General features: G+C 41.7%; 1 protein-coding gene, 1 long non-coding RNA gene and 1 other non-coding gene across 4 annotated transcripts; 2 read left to right on the forward strand and 1 right to left on the reverse strand.

Moving 5' to 3' along the window:
• Positions 1-872: 872 nt before the first annotated feature.
• LOC138785761 (uncharacterized) lies at positions 873-5,462 on the reverse strand. Of its 2 annotated transcripts, XR_011362154.1 has the most exons (4): positions 4,950-5,462; positions 2,067-2,190; positions 1,679-1,916; positions 873-1,173 (listed from the first exon to the last, which is right to left on the reverse strand). It is a non-coding gene; the product is annotated as an uncharacterized lncRNA (long non-coding RNA). The 2 variants fall into 2 exon arrangements; XR_011362153.1 differs by lacking the exon at positions 2,067-2,190.
• Positions 4,990-23,896, forward strand: HAUS6 (HAUS augmin like complex subunit 6). The gene is made up of 17 exons (XM_069962056.1): positions 4,990-5,447; positions 5,696-5,791; positions 7,778-7,856; positions 7,965-8,097; positions 8,193-8,340; positions 10,656-10,718; positions 10,829-10,883; positions 11,156-11,329; positions 12,273-12,466; positions 12,739-12,868; positions 13,079-13,181; positions 14,916-15,009; positions 16,440-16,503; positions 16,893-17,075; positions 20,452-20,587; positions 20,728-21,687; positions 22,892-23,896. Exons 1-17 carry the CDS (start codon positions 5,314-5,316, stop codon positions 22,981-22,983), a joined length of 2,838 nt encoding a protein of 945 aa, XP_069818157.1. The 5' UTR covers positions 4,990-5,313; the 3' UTR covers positions 22,984-23,896.
• Positions 12,552-12,683, forward strand: LOC138787718 (small Cajal body-specific RNA 8). Its single transcript, XR_011362453.1, has one exon. It is a non-coding gene; the product is annotated as a small Cajal body-specific RNA 8 (non-coding RNA).
• Positions 23,897-25,661: the final 1,765 nt, after the last annotated feature.

Below are 25,661 nucleotides of genomic sequence, written 5' to 3' on the forward strand. Positions count from 1 at the left end.
TAATGGAGGGTAGTCAAAGAGGAATTCTGCAGCACACTTCATGGACAGAATTTTCTTCAGGATTCTGTCCCTCTGAACACCACCAATCTCCTTATACAATTGACTTATGCTGCGGTTGCACGGAGCGATAATTCGCCCGATCGTACGATTAACGATTTCGAAGTAACGTTTTTTTTTTTTTATAACGATCAGTGTTTAGACGGAACTATATATCGTACGGAAAAATCGTTTTTTGCGATCGCTTAAGCCTATCTTACACAATGGTTAAATCGGTGAATGACTGTTTACACGGAACGATCTGCGAATTTTTTGCGAACAACCAACGACTATTTGAGAACACGTTCAAAGATCAAAGTGAACGATTTCTTGCTCGTTGTTTGATCGTTCACTGCATTTACATGTACGATTATTGTTCGAATTCGATCGTTATTGTGCAAATTCGCACGATAATCGTTCCGTGTAAACGCAGCATAAGCCAGGTACGGAGAGCGCCACATACTGGTAATGCTGCAAAAGAAGCCTTAGCTTAGAAAGAAGCAGAAGAGTAAGCCATTTTGGAAAGTGATTACAGCCTTCTTTTCCCTTGGTTCTTTTAACAAAGTAGACTCGTCTGAAGGATAAACAAAATTTTTTGAAAGTTTAGCAACTGCCAGGACTCCTATTCTTTAGGGACAATCTTATAGATGATGGCTTAAAAGAGTGGACCCAGGCTCCAGGTTTAATCTGTGTTTTTTCCAATCCATTTCAAACCAAGATGTCAGCAGTGCTTAGGAAACACTTTGTCCTCTAGTGCAGTGGAATGTTATAATGCATCTCTTTTAGACTTTCTTTGCACCAGCTTGTCTGATTTTACAGAACACTTATAGGCTGTAACACTTAAAGGCTCTTTATGGAAGAGATAATAATCCCCCAAAACATCATGGTTGGATTCATCTGAAGAAGTTGAAGAGGATAGTACAGCTGGTGATGGAGGTTTGGAAGATATGGCCCTTTTTAGCAGGAGGTTGTGCACCCATAATATCCTCAAAATGACCTTTTTCCGCAGGAGGTGACAGACAGTTTACACATGTATCTTCCTGAGAAACTTCAGTCAAGGGCTGATGACAGGCAACACAGTCTCTGTGCCTAGACTTTCCTTCCCCTCTTCCTTGAGTGTCCAGATGACTGTGACCTCTGAGGAAGAGAGGAGAGGTAATAAGAAAGTCAGAAAAGATTCTTATAAACAGAGATAACCCAATAACTTACAGTTAAAGTCTGGCAAGTGTAAGAGCAGGATAGAGAGAAGAATGCTATCGTATAGGGGATCTATCAGCAGGTTAGACAAATCTAACCTGCTGATAGCCCCCTATTGTGCAGGAGGTGTTGAGGATGAAGGTTTGCCTCTCACCTTTATCCTCAGCGCCATTCTGAAGCAGTTTTTAGTTTGGTCACGGTCCGGTAAGACCAATAGGAGCACTGTCGAACCCCTATATTGATGATCCAGCCAGCTCCATTGATTATCATTAGAAAGGGGCAGGCCGGCCAGGAGTGGATTGGCGCTATGGAGGCAGTGTTCCTAGTGGTCTTAGTGGTGGAGCAAACGGCTAACTGCACCATAACGTCCTGCACAATAGTGAGCTAACAGAAGGTTAGATTTATCTAACCTGCTGATAGTTTCCCTTTAAATAACTTAGCCCACCTCCTTGATGCTCCGCACATGTGCCAGGGACTTCAACACGTCACTTTCAGCGTGCGCCAACATCACATGGCAGATCAGAAACCTGTTACAAGCCGGAAGCCGGACCAGACTGTTGCCCACTGCAGATGTCCCAAGCTGGAGACAATGCTGGAATGCATGCGCTGGACTCTGACACATCACTTCCGGCGTGTTCTCACTGCAAAAAGGGGTAAAGCTCACCTGCAAACTTAGATCTAATCTGAAAGAAAGAAAAGATAATTAAATACACATAACTGACTCTAGAGGAGTCACATATAGTCTCTTCCCTTGTTACAGAAGAAATAAAACTCAATGTATCTGTTTTTTCAAGCTTTTTCTAAGTACTTAATTGATTTGTTCTGTTAATTACTGGTAATTAGTGTCTTCAGCGTCGTTCTAGGGATCCTAATATGACCCCATTGTTGTGCTGCCGTAGGACTTTCAGGAAATGCCAGTTCTGGTGGATAACCCTTTTATTCTGTTCAGACATAGGGCTGAAATCAAATGAAAAAATAAATGTTCTCTTTTGTCTCCTTGATCTTACTTATAAATTAACCTCTGTGTATTCACTATCACTGCCTTCTCAAAGGCTTTATTAATCACATGCTCCGGGTAACTTTGTTGTCTCAGACACTGGCTTAATACTTGTGCTTGTCTTAGGAAGGTATTATAATCACTGTTAATTCTCCTTAGGGTACAAACACACTGGGCTTATCCGCAGCAGATTTCTCGCTGCAAATCACTGATCTATACACTTTATGGGCAGACAAACTCACATCCTGCTGCGAGTTTGTCAGCAGCCTGCCCCGTTAACCCCCCGCCGCCGGAGCATATACATCACCTGCTCCACGCTCCACGTGCCAGGAGCCCCGAAGCAAGACATCATCCTCTCCATCAGCCACAGCCCGCACAGCTCTGGGAGTCAGGTCGTGACATCACCATTTTATCCAGGAAGTGAAGCCTTGATGCAGTAGTAAGTGCAGGGAAAAAGTACTTTATGTGCATTTCCACCAATAAGTGTATATTGGTCATTTGTAAAACTTTTGGGGGGCAATACAATACTTTAATAAAAATTTTAACCGGACTTCTCCTTTAAGAATGGTGCTGAGAACTCCTTATAAGAAAAGGGAGGACAATATCACTTTAGTCAAAATAAGTCCTTGTCCATATCTTATTACACAATGCTAGATTCCAGATGGTGGCTGCAGGAGTAGTGTTGAGCGGACTTGCCAAACTGATCTGCAACGTTCTCCGAACCTGAACAGTCAGTATTTGACTCCAGGCGGCTGGGGAAGTTAAATGCCAGGCTGTACCCATGTTTTCCCAGGACTCCCTAAGGCGGCATCCAACTTCTTCAGGCGATGGGAGTAAAATGCTGAGCATTCAGGTTCGGAGAACTTTGCCGAACAGTTTGGCAAGTTTCTTACTGTCTATTCAGGAGGATAACGTGTGCAGGGAGAAGTCTATGGGGGAGATTCATCAATCATGCTCCTGAAATCTAGTGGACTAGGATGTCTGCACTCTGTGTCTGGGGTGCTCAAGGATAGGAAGATATGTAGAACAAGAAGGCTCCTGGCACTCACCAATTTGCTGCAAATAGTTTACTCAAACGTAGGAAAATATATACAAGATCCGCACTGTAACGGAAAGAACGTGTTTCAATTGTAATAGCCTTCCTCTGCATCTACACCTGTCTGCAGGACTTGAATTTTCCCTTATGTCACTGGTTCAGATTCTTCTCACTACTGATGCTTCTAGTTCAGGGTGTTGGATCCATGTTAGAAACTAATATTCAACACAAGTGGACTCTTCTAGCTGTTTGCAATGGCAAAAAAGTAGAAGAGAAAGTTTCATTATAGCGACTCTGTCCCCACAATCTGACCCCCCCCCAAACTACTTGTACCTTCAGATAGCTGCTTTTAATCCAAGATCTGTCCTGGGGTCCATTCTTGTCAGTGTTTTCTCTATTGGAAGAGGGAACTCCCTCTTTTACAAAGACCACCTTCTTCAGGCAGACATGCTTAAAGTGACTCTGTACCCACAATCCATGATCTGTTCTGGGGTCCGTTCGGCAGGTGATGCAGTTATTATCCTAAAAAAACAACTTTTAAACTTGCAGCCCTGTGTCAAATTGGCATGGCCTAGAGGACCCATGTCCTAGGATTGCACCGCCTCTCCGTCCCTCCTCTTCATCATTAGGAACGCCCCTAGAACAATTTCTTCTATTCATCACCTGTGTGAACACTGCACATGCGCTGGATCGTTAAGGCACCGTTAGGGCTAGGGCACACACAGTATAGGCCACGGCAGTTTGACACAGGGCTGCAAGTTTATAAGTTGCTTTTTAGGACAATAACTGCATCACCTGCTGAATGGACCTCAGGACAGATCATGTATTCATGGATTTAAAGCAGCTGATCTGATGGTACAAGCGGTTTGGGGGGTCAGATTGTGGGTACAGAGTCGCTTTAAGGGTACAAACACACACAGCAGATACGCAGCAGATTTGATACTGTGTTCAGTTATTTAGATCTAATCTGCTGCGTATCGCAGCAGTAAATACGCAGCGTATAAGCCGTGTGTGTTTGTACCCTACCCTACCCTACCTTACCCACTTGACGTATTTGCTGCGTGAATCAGTCGGGTACAAACCCGCACACCGTATACACAGCAGATACGCAGCAAAAACGCAGCAGATTTGAAGCAGATTTGGTGGTGCAGATTTGATGCTGTGTTCAGTTATTTAGATCTAATCTGCTGCGCATTTGCTGCGTGTTTGCTTCGTATTTGCTGCGTATCGCAGCAGTAAATACGCTGCGTATACGGCATGATTATCCTAATTACCTAGACTACAGGTGTAATCACTGTGGCCCTCTGTGTATTAAAAACTACAATTCCTATCATGCTTAGACAGCTAAAGTTTGGCCGTCCAGACACGATGGGATTTTTTTTAACCAAAAACCAGTACTAGATCTACAAAAAATGGACAACTTTTAAGTGTTTTCTTCTTTTTCAGAAGCCATTTTGTCAATAGTTGTAAGAAAATGCTTTACACATTTGACTGAATAAGCACTGTGGGAACACAGCACAGACAAGACAAAGCCTTCAGTATGTTTCACAGAAAACGTCATGCGCTTTTACGACTGAAAAAGAAAAGCATGCACAGGGACGACGGAAACATGGCAGCCTGCACACTGTTTTATCTCTAGCGTCCGCCACAGCCAATCACATAGCTTTACTGAGCACCACCTACCAGCGGTTTCCGGCTTCGCCATTGGCTGTACGTGAAGACCACGCCCCGCCTCGCCCAATAATCGCCCGGCGCTCTAGCGTTTATTATTGGCCGATGTGAAAAGACTGTTTTGGCGGTTGGAGTGGGAAGATGGCGGCCTCCTTTCCTCCCGCAGAGAAACTTTCCAGGAGGTGACGGAGAACGCCAGCCGTAAGCGTAAGGCCGGGGAATAGAGCTGGCTGGATACGGTAGGGAGGTCGCGGACACCTGAGCGGAGCTTTATCTGCTGGAGCGGGTTACCTCGGTCTTCAGGACAATCCTCCTTCTCATAAGAAGACTCACAAGCAGCGTTCCCGGAGCTCACCCTGCGTCCACAGCCGGCGCCATGCAGGGAGCCCCGCGCTCCCAGCCGCCCTGGCACAAGGAGCACCTATGGCTGACCCTGCAGGCGCTGGGCTTTGGGGCGGGAGCAGAGGCGGCCACCGCGGGCAAGACCCTCAGCCACGTCACGTTCGGAGTGTGAGTGTCCTCGCCGTGTCTGACCTAGCGTACCTTGTGCGGGGACCGGCTACACATAGCAACCAATCAGATTGCGTCTATTGTTTAAAAAAAGCTCCCTGAGAAATGAAAGCTTGAAGCTGATTGGTTGCTATGGTCAGCTGCTCCCCCTTTCCTTCACATAAGGTCTGATTATTCCCCCCCCCCCCCTCCAGCCTATTTGTCTGTGATGGTCATGCTGCCTGTTCTTATTCTTTGTTTCCTTCTAGGAACATGTTTGACAAGCCCAATAAGGACGCCTTCTATGTGGTCTTCTTCTTCCTGTTTGGAAAGTTGGACAGTGCACGCAGCAAGGAAGTCTTCAGGTAGAGGCTAGCATTGGATGACACCATACACCTCTTCTAAACTATTTCATTCTGTTGGCACTTTATCAGAGCTCTGTGTCTAGTTGCATGGTAGGGTTATAAATTAGGCTTTTAGTTTCATGTTGATCCAGAGGAAAAAACAGAAAAACCTTAACGATAGATTCCAATTGCCCCACGTTAGGAAAAAAAAATCCCTCCTAACTCTAAATGTTGCGATTGGAATCGACTTCTGGATTAACATCCCACCTCCAGAAATCAGTAGTCACTGTTAGTAAATTTATATTTTTTCAATGCATCCAGGCCATTCTTGACCTTGTTTAACAAGTCAGCCAACACGACATGACAGTAAGTTCCAAAGTCTCACAGCTATTAAAGTAAAAAACTTCCAGTCTGTTCTGATGGTGAAAACGACACTCCTCTAAGCATAGGCCATGCTCCCGTTCTATGGTTACTGGCCTAGGTGTACAAAGACTTAATACTGCCCATTGATATTTATTTGTACTTTTTGATCAACTTTTCCTAAACCACCTTTGTTTTAAAAACATGTTAAAAGACAAAAGGGAGATTTATCAAACATGGTGTAAAGTGAAACTGGCTCAGTTGCCCCTAGCAACCAATCAGATTCCACTTAACATTCCTCACAGATTCTTTGGGAAATGAAAGATGGAATCTGATTGGTTGCTAGGGGCAACTGAGCCAGTTTCACTTTACACCATGTTTGATCTCCCCCATAGTGATTATTTGTAAGCTGTTCTTTCAAATGGCTAAGGGCCATATTACACGGCCCTATTCCACCAGACGATTATCGTTAGCATAATCGTTAACGATTAACGATCTCAAACGACCGCTATTGCGAAAGACCTGAAAACGTTCACTCATTTTCATGGAACGATAATCGTTACTTACGATCGTAATTGCGATCGTTTCTTCTTCCGTATTTCTTCGCTATTGCGTTCGTATCTATTGCGAACGACCGAACGATGTCTTATTCAATGCGAACGATTTGCGAACGTTCTGCAAACGAGCAACGATAAAAATAGGTCCAGGTCTTATAAAGCGATCAACGATTTCTCGTTCGGTCGTTAATCGTTACTGCATTTCAACCGAACGATTATCGTTTAGATTCGAACGATTTAACGATAATCTGAACGATAATCGTCCAGTGGAATAGGGCCCTAAGCGAGCACCAATCTGCTAGATCAGCACTCGCTTACTGAGTCTATTGCACAGCTTGATAATCGTGCAGACCTTGTCTTGAACTGTTTAGAGGTTCATGGTGGGATAGATTCTGTGTTTTGTTAATCCTGCGATTACCTACATCAGGGAGTTGCAGTTTCTTTGCACATTGCTTGCATAAAACTTCTTGGCAAAGTGAGTCTGCCCACACTTATATGAATATCTATAATGGTCCTCAGCAGTGAGTGGTAACAAATAGTAATGTTGCAGCAGAGGGCCAATGCAAAACGTTTGCATGCAAATAGCCTAGGGTCGCTCTCCTCTCCTAAGCATAACATGTAACTAGAGACTGTTCTCTAGAAGAACAACGGCCCTTGTGTGCATGACAACGCCCATTATTCTAATGAAACCAGAGTAAATGACTGCATGCTTAAAGTGACTGTACCACCAGGGCCAGGCTGAAGCACTGGAGCCGGGCCAGCCCACCCTTAGTGGGAGGAACCCCCCGCCCCTCTTATAGGGTTCCATTGATTCTAATGGGGTCACGTCATGGAGGGGCTGGGGTTTCTTCCCACTGGGGGTGGGTTGGCCCGCCTCCAGTGCTTCAGCCTGGGCCTGGTGGTACAGTCACTTTAAAACTACTGCCTTAGTTCTCCCATTCATTTGCGTTGTGTGAACATAGCCTAAAAGTGACCAATTGCAGTAACTATCGTCTGCTGCCAGTATTACGAGCATGTAAAAAATTGTGCTTAATCTGCTGGTATATTTAGTTTCAGACAGGCTTTGGCTAAAGTTTTTGTTTCCTAATAGATATTGTTGGCCTCCGCTAGACAAGAAGAAAGATGCAGATTTTAGGAAAGCATCATGTGAATGGCTGAAGAAGATATCAGTAAGTTGTCTTGGCATTCAAACTGCAAGTGTAAAATTTGGGCTCTACTAACTAGGGCCCAGTGTTTTAGTAGAAATGTGGATTGATATTGGCTCTTATCTCCCATAGGAAGAAGTCGGTAATAGTTTTCCTCAAGTTGTGGCATCGCTATTTCTGTCCCCTGGTGGTCCAAAGTTTGTTCAACTTCTGTACCATTTTGCGAAATATGTTATGTTGCAACTCCTCAGAAAAGATGTTGACAGTAAGTACAAGTTATCTGCTGCTGGCTTACTGAGCTTTATCTGTGCAGTCTTTTAAATGGCTTCATAAATGGTATTTATTTATTTTTCTATGTAGGTGAACACGCCTTTATTCCAAATGCTCTGCAGTTCAGAATTCAGGATCCCCAGAAGTCTCTGGCTCGAAATAAAGTTGCTAGACAGAGATACCTTCAAACATTACAAAGGGAGAACTCTGTGATCAAAGAGTATCAGAATAAAGCACAGTAAGTAATTTTCTTTTTGTGGGGGTAGTGTGTAACTAATTTTCTAATCTACACTTAAAATATAAGGCTCAAATGTGATAAAATAACATAAAAACCTTTGATCCTGGAATTGAAAGGGGTGCAAAGGTTCTTGTTTTAGATGTGAGCCTTTTTTTGAAACGGTGGATAAACACTTTGGGCCACATGTATCATCTTGCGAATGGATGATTTTCGGCGGAAAGTGCCGATTTGCGTATTTTTTTTATACGCAAATGGCCGATCTGCAAATAAAATATTCGCAAATCGGCACTTTCCGCCGAGTACGCCAGGGGGGGCGGAAAGGGGGCGTGTAGTGGGCGGAACGGAGGGCGCGGACTCAAGAGTCCGCGCGATTTACCATCCGTTCCGCCCAAATATACGCCGAAAAACCTACTCCAGTCCTCAGCTGGTGTAGGTTTTTGGCGGTGCGCATCGGCGCGCACGGGATTTATGTAGAGGCAGTCCGCCTCTACATAAATCTCCGTAGCGCCGGAGCTGCGGGGGCATTTTTAAGTCCGGCGTAAAAAAAGCCGGACTTAATAAATGCCCCCCTTTAATATTAAAGCAACAAATGTGATGCCTAAGAAAGTATATACTCATGCGGGACACAGTTTTCACAGCATTGAAGTTACAACTTTAGCTGCACCCTTTGACATTTTGTATTTGTTGAGATCAGACATTGCTTTATTTAGGTTTATAGGCTAAACCTTAAATCTGCAAATCTCTTCAGCAGCCATCTATGTATTTCACGATTTAGGGTCCATGTACATGATCTGCAGCAGATTTGATGCTGTGGCTATTAATGCAACACAGCATTAAGTCTGCAGCTTCAAACTAGTGACCTAAAATCTACTGCAGATCATGTGCCTGTAAATGTACTCTAAGGGTCCATTCACATGAACAGGTTATCTGCAGCAGAATACTGTACGTGTGAATGAAACCTTTAGGGTATATTCACACGGGCGGACTCTCAGCGAGATTCTCGCTGCGAGCCCGGCAGGTCCTGTCAGTTCCCATACACTACATACTTGCTGCGGTCTAAACGACCGCAGCGAGTATGTAATTATACCGCGCTTAACCCCTTCTACTCCCGCCGGCTCCCCCGCTGTAAGCAGCATACATTACCTGTCCTTGCTGCACGGGTCCGGCGTCCTGCTCTCCCGCCCGGCCAATCAGTGGCTGCGGCTGGGCAACACACTAATTGGCCGGACGGGAGAGCAGGACGCCGGACCCGTGCAGCAAGGACAAGTAATGTATGCTGCTTACAGCCGGCGGGAGTAGAAGGGGTTAAGCGCGGTATAATTACATACTCGCTGTGGTCGTTTAGACCGCAGCAAGTATGTAGTTTATGGGAACTGACAGGACCTGCCGGGCTCGCAGCGAGAATCTCGCTGCGAGCCCGCCCGTGTGAATATACCCTTTAAAGAATTACAATAAGTTCTCTGTGGAATTTCCTTAAGGGTATATTCACACGGGCGGGCTCGCAGCGAGATTCTCGCTGCGAGCCCGGCAGGTCCTGTCAGTTCCCATAAACTACATACTTGCTGCGGTCTAAACGACCACAGCGAGTATGTAATTATACCGCGCTTAACCCCTTCTACTCCCGCCGGCTGTAAGCAGCATACATTACTTGTCCTTGCTGCACGGGTCCGGCGTCCTGCTCTCCCGTCCGGCCAATTAGTGTGTTGCCCAGCCGCAGCCACTGATTGGCCGGGCGGGAGAGCAGGACGCCGGACCCGTGCAGCAAGGACAGGTAATGTATGCTGCTTACAGCGGGGGAGCCGGCGGGAGTAGAAGGGGTTAAGCGCGGTATAATTACATACTCGCTGCGGTCGTTTAGACCGCAGCAAGTATGTAGTGTATGGGAACTGACAGGACCTGCCGGGCTCGCAGCGAGAATCTCGCTGAGAGTCCGCCCGTGTGAATATACCCTTAAGGAAATTCCACAGAGAACTTAAATTGTAATTCTTTAATGGGGGTTTGAAATGGCCCTGTTTTATGTGCTTGTCTTAACTGTAAATGCATTATGGAGTTTTGGCTACTAATTTCTATGTTGAGCTGTAATTTTTGGAGTATTTATGGGTTTTAACTGGTATTATGTATTGGTGTCTGAAGTTTTATCTAGCAGAGACCCTCAGACAATGAAGGGTTGGTCATATCACTACCAGTGGCTATTAACAAGGTACTTTCTTTAGCATGTGGTGGCACTGCTTGTGCTCGGGTGTAACTGTACTAATAAAGAAATAGATGTATTAATCTACTGATTTTATTTATTTTTTTTCTTTCTACCTCCCAAGGGTCCTTGTAAAACAGATCAGGGACTTGCGCTCTGAATTTGCTTCGTTGCAGACCCAGTTCAAGTACGTGTATATTTTGGTATTGTGTTTGAGGCAATTTAAGCTATGGTTAGTGTAGTTGACTTATAAACTTTTTTCATTTTGTTTAAATAGAAAATTTATTTCTATTTCAGAGCAACACAATTTGCACAATCTGATGGCTCCAAAAGAGATGTCAAGATAGAAGAGGTAATTGGTGTTGGTTATTTTTACCTAGTCTAAGGGCCCTCCAACACTAAGGAAAACATGCACATAACTTGCCGTGGATTCCCTGCGCGGTTCCGCTTGACTTTCCCCGCGTTCCATAGACTCCATTCTGTGCTCGGACGGATTTGGCAGTCTGCCCAAAGAATTGACATGTTGCGGTTATCCATGTGATTTCCTTAGTGTGCAAGGGCCCTAATAGTTTCCTTTAGTTTTTATTTTATTTTTTAATATAATGTGCCTTTTTTTATTTTAAGGTTCGTTCTATGTGGAGTACTATTATGCACACCCTGAAAGCTTTGGATAAAGAAATGGAGGTTGTCGATTGTGTTGTTGGTGGAGACGTAGATCAGTACTCTCTGGATGGAACTAATGTTACCTTGAACATTCCTGCTGTACTAGTGACTAGAATTGAGAGAGAAATGTATATGGTATGATTTTTTTTTTTTTTTTTTTTTCTTTTCAATAACTTGTTGGTTCCTGTTAGTGTATTGCTTTTTTTCTTTTAAATCAACTGGTGTCAAAGTTTTATATTTGTGATTTACTTCTATTTAAAAATCTCAAGTCTTCCAGTACTTATCAGCTGCTGTATGTCTTGTAGGAAGTGAAGTTTTCTTTCCAGTTTGACAGAGTGCTCTCTGCTGCCACCTCTGTCTGTGGCAGGAACTGTTCGTATAAGTAAAGGTTTTCACCGAAGATTTGCTACTAATCTGTACTGTTCCTGACAGAGGAGGCAGTAGAGAGCACTGTGTCTGACTGGATAGAATACACCACTTCCTGCAGAACAAACAGAAGCTGTAAGTACTGGAAGATCTTGAAATGTTTATATAGAAGTAAATTTCACATCTATATATATTTTTTTTTTTTGGAGCCAGTTGGTTTGAAAGAGAATCTTTTGCCAGAGTACCCCTTTACATTCCACAGACTTTTAAGGGGGTATACATTTGCTAGGGCTAATGTGAAAAAAAATCCTTAATCTCACTGGCAGAGAGGGCACAGCAGGTCCTGCTAGGAGGAAAGAAATTGCAGGGGCACTGTGGTACACTATCAGCAACATATAAAAAATTATTCTAGAATACACCTTTAGTGTCAATTCACCAGATATATCAACATGGATGGAACAGAACATAAAATCTGCGATATCAAATCTGCTGCAGATTCTGTACATGTTAATGGACCCTTAAAGGGAATCTGTCAGCAGGTTAGTTGCCCCTTTTTCTATATGGGTCTTCATCAAATCAATTAGTTTCTCCAGTCTTTGCAACTTGGTGTGCCCTCTTATTTTCTCTTGTTGCTTGTCCACAGCTCCTTAATATAATTGTAATAAAAGCTTTTGAAAGTACTGATACCCTAAAAAAAACCTTTTAATTGCAGTTACAACTAGAAAATGTTTATGAAGCTGGAAAATTGAATCTTGTAACAGTTATTCAGCTACTTAATGAAGCCTTAAAAATTGTTAAAGAGGAAAACATTCACAAAGGTGGCAAAGAATTCCAAATAGATCTTCAGTATCTTTCAGCAAAAGTAAAACTCGAAACAGAAGTTCTTCAAAGACTAAAGCACATGAGGTGAGTTTAGTATGAATGTAACACTTGATCTATGATTTTTCCCATCCTCTTTATATTTTTTGAATATATTCTGTACAGAATACACTGGGAGATTGATACTCAAACAAGAGTGGAAACATGCTCTGTTTGTCACAAAATCTCCCTAAAGTAAAATTGCCTTTTGATGACCGGGACGAAATGAGAGAAATCGTAACGGACAGATACGGGGCAGACAGATCTGTTATTTATTGATCACGATAGTTAATTATAATACTGGATATTCTTTGGTGCAGGCACAAAATAAAAAGGGAGGACATTGTATCTGTCAACAAGTCAATTACTGATAAACAGCAGGACTGGGAGAGAAAATGGAAGAGGATTTTAGGCAAGTCACCATTCAGTCTCTTTAAAGGATTGAATCCAGTAAGTGTACACTAAAACTTTGTTTTTCTTTTACCTTTTTTTTTTCTTTTTTTTTTTTTTTTAAATGACCATTAATTGAGTTTAAGAATATCTTCACACTTTGTTGAAAGAGTGTGGTGATCAGTTTTTTTTTTTTTTTTTTTCTTGTTCTGTGCATGATTTAATGTCTGTTTTTGTGTGTCTTTCCCCCCCCCCCCCCCCCTTCCTTAGGTTCTTGAATTTCAACCACCCCTGGCTCATCTTTCATTCGATCCTGCGGCAGATGATGCTCTAAGAAATAGTGTTTTTAGTCAATACCCTGTGTCTCTCCCAGGTGAGTAATCTTATAGGAGAACATAAATAAGTACTACTTGCCTCTTCCCGTGCCTCCAGAGCATCGTGTCACAGGCTCTGAGACCCCCACTAGATTCCGATGTAGTCATGACTTGGAGGGAAGGGGGGGGGGATATCCGAGGCAATCATTCAGCCGAGTTGTGATGTCACTGGAGGAGATCCAGGAGTCTGCCGGGATTCCTGGAGTGGTAAGGTAGCACTGCGGAGGCACAAGGAGAGAGAAGTGGCGCTTGTTTCTACTTAATTTTTAAGCATAAAGCATCTCCAATCCCAATCCAATTCTGCCGGGCCTCAGCATCGCAATGACGCTGATTCCGGCTCGGCAATAGATTGCTGTGGCCTGCAGCAGGCCAAAGCAATCTATGACTGATGTAATCGATCTTTGCTTTGTATATACACAGCATTGATCTCTATGAGAGATCAGTGCTGTCTATATAAAAGTCCCCCAGGGGGACTTCTAGTTACAGTAAAAAAATGTTTTATTAATAAAATCCCCATCCATAATAAAAGTCCAAATCGCCCCCCTTTTCCCATTTTACAAATATAAATAAACAAACAAACATATTTGGTATCGCCGCACGCCTAATTGCCCGAACTATTAATCCCATTCCCGATCTTGCACGGTAAACGGCGTCAGCGCAAAAAATTCCAAAATGCAAAAATGGCCATTTTCGGTCACATCAAATCCAGAAAAAATTTAATAAAAAGCAATCAAAAAGTCGCATATGTGCAATCAAGGTACCGATAGAAAGATCACATCATGGCGCAAAAAATGACACCTCACACTACCCCATAGACCCAAGAATAAAAGCGCTATAAGCCTGGGAGTAGAGCGATTTTAAGGAACATATATTTATTGACAATGGTTTGAGTTTTTTACAGGCCATCAGATACAATAAAAGTTATACATGTTACATATCGTTGTAATCGTAACTACTTGAGGAACATGCATAAGTCAGTTTTACCCTGAAATCAAAACAAATTCCTTTTTTTTTCAATTTGACAGCGCAAATTTTCCGGAAAAATAATGCCTGTCATTGCAAATTACAATTGGTTTAGCAAAAAACAAGGGTTCATATGGGTCTCTAGGTGAAAAAATGCAAGTGCTATGGCCTTTTAAACATAAAGTGGAAAAAGCAAAAGTGCAAAAAGGAAATTGGCTTTGACCTTAAGGGGTTAAAGCAAATGGAGCGCCAGCTCTGCATATATGTACTTTGTATGTGCATATAGGTGCCACTGCTCTGAAATCCAGTAGTACCATTCCAGTAAGGTGACTATAAATGCAATATGCTGATTAGCTTAGAGGCTCCCCCAGTGCACCTTTCCCTGGCCTTCATGTTCCAGCCTCTTAAAATCCTACCCTAGTTCAATCAGCATCAGAGTGGGGGAGACTTCTCTCCTCCTTTCAGAGAGCAGCAGGCATCTATATCAGGAGCGAAAAATCACCACTTTCCACTTAACATGTCAACAGTATACTTACTGATTACTAATTTGTGCACTGGTAAATTAATTAGGGAATTGCTGTCAGAGACCCGATCAGGTAGGGTAATATATGGACATGATTTTGCACCACTATTAGTCCTTTCATTTTGCCCCCCAGTGGCTTTTTGTGCTGCAAATATTAATGCATGCAGCAGACCACAATGTGCTTAACACATCAAAAATGGCCTGCTGCTGCACATGCATTATTCTATTTTTGTTTTCTATTCATTAGAGTTAACAAATGATGATTCTAGTATTAAGAACAAGGAGCCCAGTGATTCCTTCATGAGTCTTATGGATGCTACACTGTTTACACCCAGTGGAAGGTAAGTGTTAGCTAAGATTTTCACTTCAAAAAATTTATTTCTGGGCTTACAGCTCTGAAGTCTGTAGTTCTGTAAGTATGTTGTGTGCTTTTAGTATTTCAACTTTTCACTTGAGCACGGAAGCTATGGGCCAGATTTATTAATCTGTCAGAAATCTGACTGATTTGCCACAACTCAAGATTCATGTGTCAACAAGCCCTGGTAAAACAATGCGATCGCAGAGGGGGGATCCCTTCTCCTTACCCAACTGGGCCTCAGCATCGGAATGATGCTAATCCCGGCATGGTATTGTTTGTATGTTGTCTATTGCTGCTGACCAGAGTGATAGAGCACTGATTTAATGGATCAGTGCTCTATTAGAACACAGCATTGATCTCAACCGGAGTGCTGTGTATGTAGAGGTTCCCCCCCTCCCCAGGGGGCTTCTAATTTGTGTCTGTGGGGGGGGGGGGGGGGGAATTTTTTTGTGCAAAATCCCCCCCCCCCACCCTTTCCAATTAGTGGTGCAAAAACTAAGCGCTCATGTGGGTCTGTAGGTGAAAAAAAATGCACATGCTATGACCTTTTAAACACGAGGAGGAAAACTCAAACGAAAATTGGCCTGGGAGCAAAGGGGTTAAGCAGTTGAATCTATAGTATGAATAAAGACTAGAAAGGGGGGGGGGGAGTGATTAAAACCTTTAAGTATGTTAAAGGACTAAATAAGGTTCAGGAGGGAAGTGTTTTAGTGAGAGATTAGTTGAAAGAAAGTTGAAAAGCAATGTGAGAAAATATTCTTTTCTGAATCAGTAGTAGATGCTTGGAACTAACTTCCAGCAGATGTGGTTGGTAAATCTACAATAACATATGTTTATCCCGGGCATGTTTAAATTTTTATCTATCCTAAAATAAGGGAAGACTACAAGGACCTAGTGGTCTTGTTCTGCGCACAATCATCGTTTCTATGCTACTCCGGTTACCCCCAAGGTTCAGCAGTGCATCACTGCTGTAGTCTTTCTCTGGAACCAGACTACACAGGGACTACTCCTGCTCCTGGCTGGGGCTACTCTGCTTCCTTACTCAACTAACCAGGAAGCCCTCCTATCTTATATAGAACCGTGTGACAAGAAGTGTGTGTAAGAGGGTGTGAACAGGCTAACCTTACCTCAACTGCAACTGTGTACAGGGGGAGTGAGACACCTAATGGCTGGAGCAGGGCACAGCAACTACATAACCTAGCTGTGGCACCTGATTGGACTAGTCTTACCTGGGTGTGTGTAAGATAATAGGACCACCCGTAGTGGGATACTACAAATGGTTTCTTAGACCAACTCCAGTTTTTATCTTGGACAGAACCCTTTAAAATGACACTTGTTTTTACGCTATATGTAGCTTTTTTCTATGTACATTGACTATTGTCTATTGACTATTGTCTTTCTGCCTTCCTTAAGGAAATCTCTACCATTTAATAACAAAATGACTCCCAGTATGCGTAGAATGTCTCTTAATGAAAAGGTGAGTCTCTAAAAGTGTACATGTGGATAGAGATAAATGTAAATATGTACAGTATTTCTGTGAAACTTTATTCTTTTTCTTTTACTATATTCTGTACTGCATATGCAGCTATCTTTTGCAGTTCACTGCCTGATGGTGGTAACTTTTATGGCCATTTGTTAAAAATGATTGTTCATCTACTGTGATGGCACAAATCAAAGAACCTCAGTTTTAATGTTTAAGCCCCTTAGGTATACTGATTTATTTTTTTATTTTTTTTATTTTTTTGTAGCACCTGCTAAGAAATGTCAGCTCTTTTGAGAACTGATTTTGCTTGGTATATTTGTGGTGGATTTGTACTTTTACTATGATGAATACATAACAATAGTGTGTTCTCCTTGCATTAACAGGATTTTCGAACACCTACATCTAATGGAAAAGATAATTTTTTACAAAAAACACCAGTCTCTGCAATGCTGAAAACAAGGGCAGACACTAACTGGAAAACTCCTTTGAGTGGCTTACTTCACCGTGCCCCAACACCAAGCAAGCAGGATGCTAGGAGTGCTGCACGTCTACAGCTTGCGCAGCAGGTACATTTTTTTTTATTAATTAGATTAGTGTATAACAGTGCTCACCTCTTAACCCCTTATACAGAAAGGGGGTGACCATATCAGTGTTTGAGGACTTCTGTACACAGCTGTAAAGCCTAAAGGTTATGAAAACTGCAGAATTTAGGCTTTATAGCTGTGTATTGATATTTTTTTTATTTTTTTTAATTCTATACAAGAAAGTCAAGACTTCCCGTACTTATCAGCTGCTATATGCCCAATCTGAATTAAAGTATTCTTTCTAGCAGGAATCACAGATGCACCACCTCGTATGGGCGTGCAATAACCACGATCCAATTACGTGTAAATTATATTTAATTTCCCAGAATCACATATAAAATCTAACTTTTTAATGACTTTTTTACTTTTAATGCATATCTAATAAATCAAGTGTTCTACACATAAAATATCGGCACTTCACAACAGATCTAGGGTGTTGACCCTTTGATAGACTGGTATACTTAGGGATAGATTAACCCGAATACATACAGATGAAACCAGAGTTCAGAAAAAATTGCAGTAAACAAGTATCTCTGTTTCAATTCAAGTCTCTACGCGTTTTACCCAGATATGTCCCTGGGATCATCAGGAGACCTTCACAAAACACAATGGTTACTGTTTAGAGATTATATAGAATAGTTGTGTTTAAATAAATAGAAAAATCAGATGAATAATAAGAGTAGGGTGGGAGACAAGTGGGGATATATATAGCGTGTATACTCTGTGTGCGTCGGGTGTTCACCCTGGCCCAGCCTCCCAGACGTCTTGGCATACACTGTTAGTATATATGATTCGTGCACTTGCCAGTTTCTGTGATTGTACCTGCTGTATGAGCCTTTTTTTCATCTTTCAGGATTGGATGTTCCTCTAGTACTCGGCAGACATAGCTAGTATATGCATGCTTGCCATAGATTATCATAGAGGTTTTGCATGTGGCTTATGACACCATAAAATACTGGTATCTAATCTGAACCCCAAAGGACTGTCTCTGAGGGTCATTGCCATCCCTATTGGTCATACATACAGTTTCTGACATGTAAGACTGCAGCCATAAAAGTGTATTCCTGATTGTGTGTGGTTTGTCTGTGTCTTGGGGTTATCCTGACCTGTCGCTCCAAGTGCTTATGGGAGGCCGGGCCGGGGGTGAACACCCGACGCACACACAGAGTACACACACTATGTATATCCCCACTTGTCTCCCACCCTACTCTATTATTCATCTGATTTTTCTATTTATTTAAACACAACTATTCTATATAATCTCTAAACAGTAACCATTGTGTTTTGTGAAGGTTTCCTAATGATCCCAGGGACATATCTGGGTGAAACGCATAGAGACTTGAATTGAGACAGAGATACTTGTTTGTTGCAATTTTTTCTGAAGTCTGGTTTCATCTTTATGCATTTGGGTTAATCTATCCCTAAGTATACTAATCTATCAGAGCGTCAACACCCTAGATCTGTTGTGTGTCGATTTTATGTGTAGAACACTTGTTTTAATAAATTTTTTTACACTTAATGCATATCTAATAAAAGTTAGATTTTATACATTTTACACTAGTTGGACAAATAAGTCCCCTGGTGTCTGACTGGCAATTTATGAAGGAGCTGAAGTTGGGAGCTGCAGCTTACAGGCTCCACAGCCCTGCTTTCTAGCCCAGGCTGGGAGCACAGGGTCAGAGAAAACCTTGCGCCATGATGTTTACTTTCTATCGATACCTTGATTGCGCATATACGACTTTTTGATCGCATTTTATTACAATTTTTCTGTATTTGATGCGACCAAAAATGCGCAATTTTGCACTTTGGGATTTTTTTGCGCAGACGCAGTTTACCGTGAAAGATCAGCAATGTAATTAATAGTTCGGGCGATTACGCACGTGGCAATAGCAAACATGTTTATTTACTTTTATGTATAACCTGGGAAAAGGGGGGTGATTCTGACTTTTATTAGGGGAGGGGGCTTTTTACTGACAAAACTTTTTTTTTTTTTTTTTTTTTTTAACTTTTACACTTATACTAGAAGTCCCCCAGGGGGGCTTCACAGTGATTAGCGGCTCCCCTGCGCGGCATCAGTGGCGGCGATCTCGGAGATATAACTCAGCTACTACTCTCCCATCATCTGCTCATGCTATGAGCAGTTGGAGAGTAGTAGTTCAGTAGTCCAGAGCGGCGGGCGGTGGGCAGCGGCGGTTCGGCGGGCTTACTGTTATGTACTGATTGCTTACATTTATGGAATACTTTGGGGAGCAAGGACACTTGCTCCCCAAAGTATTTCATAAATGTATTCAATCAAAAACACTGTATACTACATTTACATACACATCCATTGTAATTCCAATGAAGTGTCCAGCAGGGGCGCACTATATATAGAAGTCAATGGTACTCACTGCTTCAGAATTCGTCACTGCTTCAGAGATAATTCTAACACTTCCTGATACACTAAATTAAGGGAAATAGCAGTAAATTAAGGGAAATAGCCGTATATGAGCATTTCCCATAATTAATGTACATTAGAAAATTATTTAACTTTCCATCAGTAATAACATATAAAATAAATTTTGGCCGGACTTCTCCTTTAATTCTGACTTTAAAGTGGTATTCTTATTTGTATAAGTTAGGGTCCATTTACACAAAGATTATCTGACATTATCTGCTAAAGATTTGAAACCAAAGCCAGAAGCAGACTATAAACAGAGGTCTAGTCATAAAGGAAAGCCTGAGATTTCTCCTCTATTCAAATCCAGTCCTGGCTTCGGCTTCAAATCTTTGGCAGATACTGTCAGATAATCTTTCTGTGTAAATTGACCCTTATCCACTATTCATAGAATAGGGAATTACTTGCAAATTGATGGGGCTTGGACTCCAGGCAATCCCAAGTACCATAAAATAGCACCCTTGTGGCAGGACCACCATGCGTGGCTACGCTCTATTCCCTCTTCATGAGCTTTCTAAGAGTAAATGATTGCATCAGATTATTACTGTGTGTTTCAAACACAATAAAAAATATGCCCCCCCCCCCCCCCTACTTTTTTTTCTGCGATCAGTCTGAACACTGATGTGTTAAATCTAGTGTTAGGCTGTTGGTAGATTAGACAGTCCAAGATCTGCTAGATTTATGTATAGACCATATTAGTTGTCTTGAACTGTGTGACAATCTTGCATAAAAATTTTTGCACATTTTGGTGCACACTTGCATCCTGCATAAGCCAAGGTCTTGTATCTTATGATGAAAGTGTCTTAAATTCATAATAGATGTGGCATAACTAATGTAGCGCTAATTCTGTCCATTTGGTTGATCTATTGTAGCAGTTGCACTTCCTTACTGACTATTCTCGTCTTCTATCTTTTTGTCTAGGTTGCGGATTACATAGTTAATGAAACTCCTAAGTCTGGGTCAAGTCGAGGAATGGAGCTGGATGATTTAATTGGCATGTTGTCTTCAGATCCTTTCTTATCACGAAAGGAGATTCCTAGGACCCCAGAAAACTTGAGTAAGTTTGCTTTTCTGTTGCTTCGTTATTAAATAGTTGAAATTAATAAAAGGTATCAACTTTTTTTTTTTTTTTTTTTTTTTTTTTTTTTTTGTCTTGTCTCCCACCGTTTCAGTTTTTCAGCTGTTTTTACTTTTAAGTTTCAGATATCCGTACATCTTGGAGAAAAGCTATCCAAACTGAAGAGTTTTCTGGTGTGTCTAGTCCATTGGAAGATCCATGTTTGGAGTCCCCTACTGAACCAGAATCTGCACACTGCAGTCAAATAGACCTGAGCATGGCTTGCTTTTTGTCTACCTCTCACTTGTCTGAGCAGAATGATTCACCAGGCACACACCCTCACACAAGCGGTTTGAAACTGTCCTCCGTTCAAGAGGCAAATCCGAGCGCATTACATTCACCAAGTGCAAAAAATGCACTGCAGCTAGAAGAGAGTGAGAATTCAAGAATTTCTTCTCCATATGTTGAAAAGAACCAAACCTATATATGTGAAAGCCAGTCAGCTGGTAAAATGGACCAAACAATGCTTTTATCATCCCTTCAGCCAGCTTCTGCACACACCACCCTGTCCTGGAATTCCTCAAATATATTAGATTATAACAAAAGCTCGGACAGTCATGAGGTGGTCCAGTTTGGTATACTACATGAAACCCTTCCAGAAGGAGCTGGTAATGTAAGTCTTAATAGTACAACTAGCATAGAGACTCCTGAAGCAAAAAGGAATGTGTCAAGAGGTGACCAATTGTTGGATGATACTGACTATAGTTGGAAGAGTATGGAACGCAAAATGGATATAAACTCTATACGCAGTAGATATGAAGCACTTAAAAGAAGTTTTTATGCATCTTTAACAGAGGGTGAAAATGGTCAAGAACAGACTCCTTTAAGGAGAGGTGGTAAACAAAAATCAGAATCTAGTTTGATAACTGACTCTGGAAAGATGTTTAGTCCGTTAGATAAAGGTTTATCCTTGGAGCATTTAGTGACCCAGTCGCCAAAAGGTAGAAAACTGTCTCTCCCACAGTTAATCTCCTTTTCTCCTGCTGAAGATGTTCACGTACAGTGCACTGAGGAACTGACAGATGTGTTTGATTCTCAGGGTGAGTTTACTGGTTGGGATTATGTAACTTTCAAGCTTCCGTTTCTGAAAATTCTTAAATATATTTGCAAAATCATTGGAATTTCTGTAACTGCAAAGCAGGTTGAGGCAGAGTGCTGTTCACACTGCTCCTAGAGGCTGTGTTCATAGTCTGTTGGATGTCCCAAGCACTCATGACTTGGTGAAAACTTTGGCACTAGACAGACTCTATGGTTAAAGGGGCTGTTACGTAAGGGTCTTATACAAGAGCTGATTAGCGTCAAGGAGCGTTGCTTGAAGTTCCCCTTTGGCTGATCATGCTGTGTGAAAGACTGATCAGCCGAGGAGTGGGAAATGCACGATTCTCAGCTGATCGCCTATTTTAAGGAAGCTTTAAAATGTATTGTTGTTGGGCCCCACACATTCCCGTCTACTCTCCTGTGTGATCCGGCACTGTCTGCTCCTGGCAGCCACTATCTTCAGGCCACAGCCCCCCAACCCACCTGTGTCTGTCCGTCAATGATTCTGGAGGAGGTGGGGCCTGTAGTTACAGTGGCGGCAGGATGGGAGCTTACGGTTCTGGATCACCTATCAACGCTGATAAGTTTGCACTGCATGTGTGATCTGTAAATCACATTACCTCATCTGTCTCCTTCCTTCAGTTTTGAGCCTGCTGCTTTCTGCTAAAGACACAATCTGTATCAGAGCTGTTCAGTCTGTCTTCTCTCAACCACCTCCTGTCCCCTCCCTTCTGAGGCAGCTTGTGTTAACAACATGACTTGCTTGCTGTTTACAAATTGTGAAGCATGAAGGGTAATCTGAGGTCAAGGGTCTTGACCTTACTGTTATTAACCGTTCCTGCTGTACAGCTGTTTTACATAAGCCATCTCGGAAGGGAGGCGGTTGAGAGCAGAGACAGACAGAACAGCTCAGATACAGATTTTTGTGTCTTCAGCAGAAAGCAGCAGCTCAACTGAGGGAAGAAGACAGATAAGGTAATAAATTACATGTATGGAATAAATTTAGTCTCCAGGAGGGGGATGATTCAACATATTTTACCTAACTGGATAACCCCTTTTTTTTTTTTTTTTTTTTTTTTTTTTTTTTACTGCTGTGTGAAAAGAGCCTAAAGGTACTGCAGATGGGTGCTGATCAGTGCTTGTTTTTGTGATTCTTCTTTTCATTTTACAGTCTAAAAAAAAATTTCCCTCCGCCTTTTTCCGCAGGTTCTGAAGCTTTGAATGAAACCTTTGATTTTATGCAGCCGGATCTTCAGAAATACACAGATGAAGGTGTAGAACAGTTAATAAAACTGTAGAATCATGGTAGTTTATAAGTGAAATGGACACTGTATGGAAGTCTGAACACATGTTGCACATCTGCAGGATATAAGAATAATATACTGTAGAAGATTATGCTGAAAATTAAATGACTGGTTAGCATCTTGCTGTAACTATTACAGCTGTTTCTTCAGCTTTTGTTAATAGAACCCTAAATTTGGATTAAGCAGTTTTTGGGTTATTTCCATATCACAATTTGTTCGTACTTTTTATTATATGTGTGTAAAATTCTTAGAAAGCCCTGAGATTTGTCACAGAAATATACAGGATTGAGAATTTTAGAATTTTCTGTCTTGATTTTGCTTTGTGATGATGCAGGCTTTCACGGTAAACATGGCAGACACATGAATCTGTTTTAGTTTAGTAGCAAGAAAATGGGAAATGTTGTTTTTACAGGCTGCGCGCCATCTGCAGGAAGTTGGCAGCATAGCAGACACTGTTGGGTAAACCCTTAGATTTTCTTTCAAGGTTCACATGCTGTGGATTTGCTGTAGTGGTTTTTTTTTTTTTTTTTTTTCCCCCCTCCTCTTCAAATGGAAGTTAACCAATGCATCTGATTCAGGGTTTTGCCAAATTTGTTTTCTGTATAGATTCTGCACATAAAATCCACAGCAAATGTGCTGTGTGTGTGTGTGTGTGCGCGCATGCACATGGCCTAAAGTGTTGCACATAATGGGTATGTCAGTAATGTGTAATTTATTCAGAAGTTTGTATATAATAAATTTGTGATATTGTAGTGTTGCAACTTCCAGTATTGTGTATTTGAACGTGACTAAGGCTGGGTTCACACCACTCTTTAACCCTCTGCCACAGTTCCTAGCAGATCAGTTATACTTCCCATTCATTTCAGTAAGTTTTTATTGTGTTCAGTTTTCATCAAATTTTGTTGGTGTCCTCCTTTTTTTTTTTTGAATGGACTTAATTTGTTCATGCACAAATTTCCATTTAAAAAATAAACTTGAATGGAGAATGCACACTTTTTTTTTTTTTTTTTACTCAATTATAGTCAATGACTGATCTAAACGGAAGTGATTTCCATTCACAAGTTACCTGTCATCGCTTTTGTTTCCCCCATGGATTATATACGCAGAAGCAGAGAACTGAGAGAAATTTGAATGGATATGCAAATTGATGCCAACTGATGTAAATGATCTGAAGACAAAATGCAAATGGACCATTTAAAACAAAAAAAAAACTTCACATCAGTTTGCTTTCTGTTCATTTAAATATGGATGGATTTGTTTATGAATGGAGACAAATGCAGGTGTGAACCCAACCTAATAGTGTTTATAGTCACCATATCAAAGATGGCTGCTTTTTTCACAGTGTACAATTTGTCTTATAGCATAATTACTGCTAGGTAGACTTGCTGAACTGTTTGACAGCACTTGCCATTTACTCCTAGTGTTTACAGAAGTTGAATGTTGCCCTAGAGACTCATGGGAAAATATCCCCTGTTTTCTTGGCATTCCTAGGGTGGCATCCAACTTCTCCAGATGCCAGGATTGAAATGGCAGATGTTTGCATTCAGATAACATTGCTGAAGCCTGACAATTTGGCAAGTCTGCTCAGTAGTAATTGAAATGCATAGGTGTTATTTGTATCCTATTAAACTCCTAAATTCCTACTGCGGAGCACAGCAAACCACCCTGATATGTAGCTCCTTGAGTCCCACTCAGTTGTGAGTATTAGGATACAAATAGATAAATCTATGTAAACGCACCATTAGACTTTCACATTAAAGGGGCCACCCTGGTATTTCCGCCTGGTATTGAAGACAAAGCCCGGAATAAATAGGAGAAATCTCAGTCATCCCTTTTTATAACCTGTTCCTTGTTTTAGCTTAAAGAGGATGTATCACCAGGTACATCGTCTTTAATCTGAACCGACAAATCGAACGGCGCTGTCACGGGGAAGCCGGTGCCGCGGTCCGTTTTTCAGACTGCGGCCCGGTTCCCATGTATGGCGCTGTTCTATGCACCGGAACCAGGTGGTGCTCAAGCACTGGAGGTAGGCCGGGCTGCCTGCATTGGGAGGGAATTCCCTCCCCTCTGAGATGGCTCCATTAGAATGAATGGGAATTCTCTCCCACTGGGGGCGGCCCGGCCTACCTCCAGTGCTTCAGCACCAGCTGGTTCCGGTGCATAGAACGTTTGATCCGTTGGTTCAGATTTAAGAGGATGTATTTGGTGGTACATCTTCTTTAAAAAAAAAAAAAAAAAAAAAAGTCAGATAAATCTTAATGACCCTCCATGTCTTTTCTGAAAATTTAGGTCTTTTCTGGTCATTTGCTCAACTTTATTTTGACATCCACCATTCAGTCTTATGTAGTCCAGTTCATAGACTTCTATTAAAAGTCAGTATGTTGCTTGCTTAAGAGCTGATACTAGAGTGGTCATTGTGTCCATGGTAATGCAAAGATGTAAACATTCAACACAGAATGGGTGTGAGATGTTACTAGATACATTCCAGTCATGAAATACCAGTAATCTAACGCAATTACGCTATTTTAGATGGAGCCAGTTTTTAAGATTGACCATTTTTACGTATGTTTTATGAACTCTTCAAAGACAAAAAACAATAGATTTTTAGAAAAGACCATTACTATGTAACTGTCATTTCAAACAATGTTGCAGAAATCCATAGTACAAATGCT

This window comes from Dendropsophus ebraccatus, chromosome 3, assembly GCF_027789765.1.
Source record: "Dendropsophus ebraccatus isolate aDenEbr1 chromosome 3, aDenEbr1.pat, whole genome shotgun sequence".
Lineage (NCBI taxonomy): Eukaryota > Metazoa > Chordata > Amphibia > Anura > Hylidae > Dendropsophus > Dendropsophus ebraccatus.

What these genes read in the sequence shown, in the direction of transcription:
- HAUS6 (XM_069962056.1), top strand. Translation starts at nt 5,314, where the DNA reads ATGCAGGGAGCCCCGCGCTCCCAGCCGCCCTGGCACAAGGAGCACCTA. An exon ending in TCGTTGCAGACCCAGTTCAA is followed by an intron (nt 10,719 to 10,828) that starts GTACGTGTATAT and finishes TTTCTATTTCAG; the next exon opens with AGCAACACAATTTGCACAAT. An exon ending in GAATGTCTCTTAATGAAAAG is followed by an intron (nt 16,504 to 16,892) that starts GTGAGTCTCTAA and finishes TTGCATTAACAG; the next exon opens with GATTTTCGAACACCTACATC.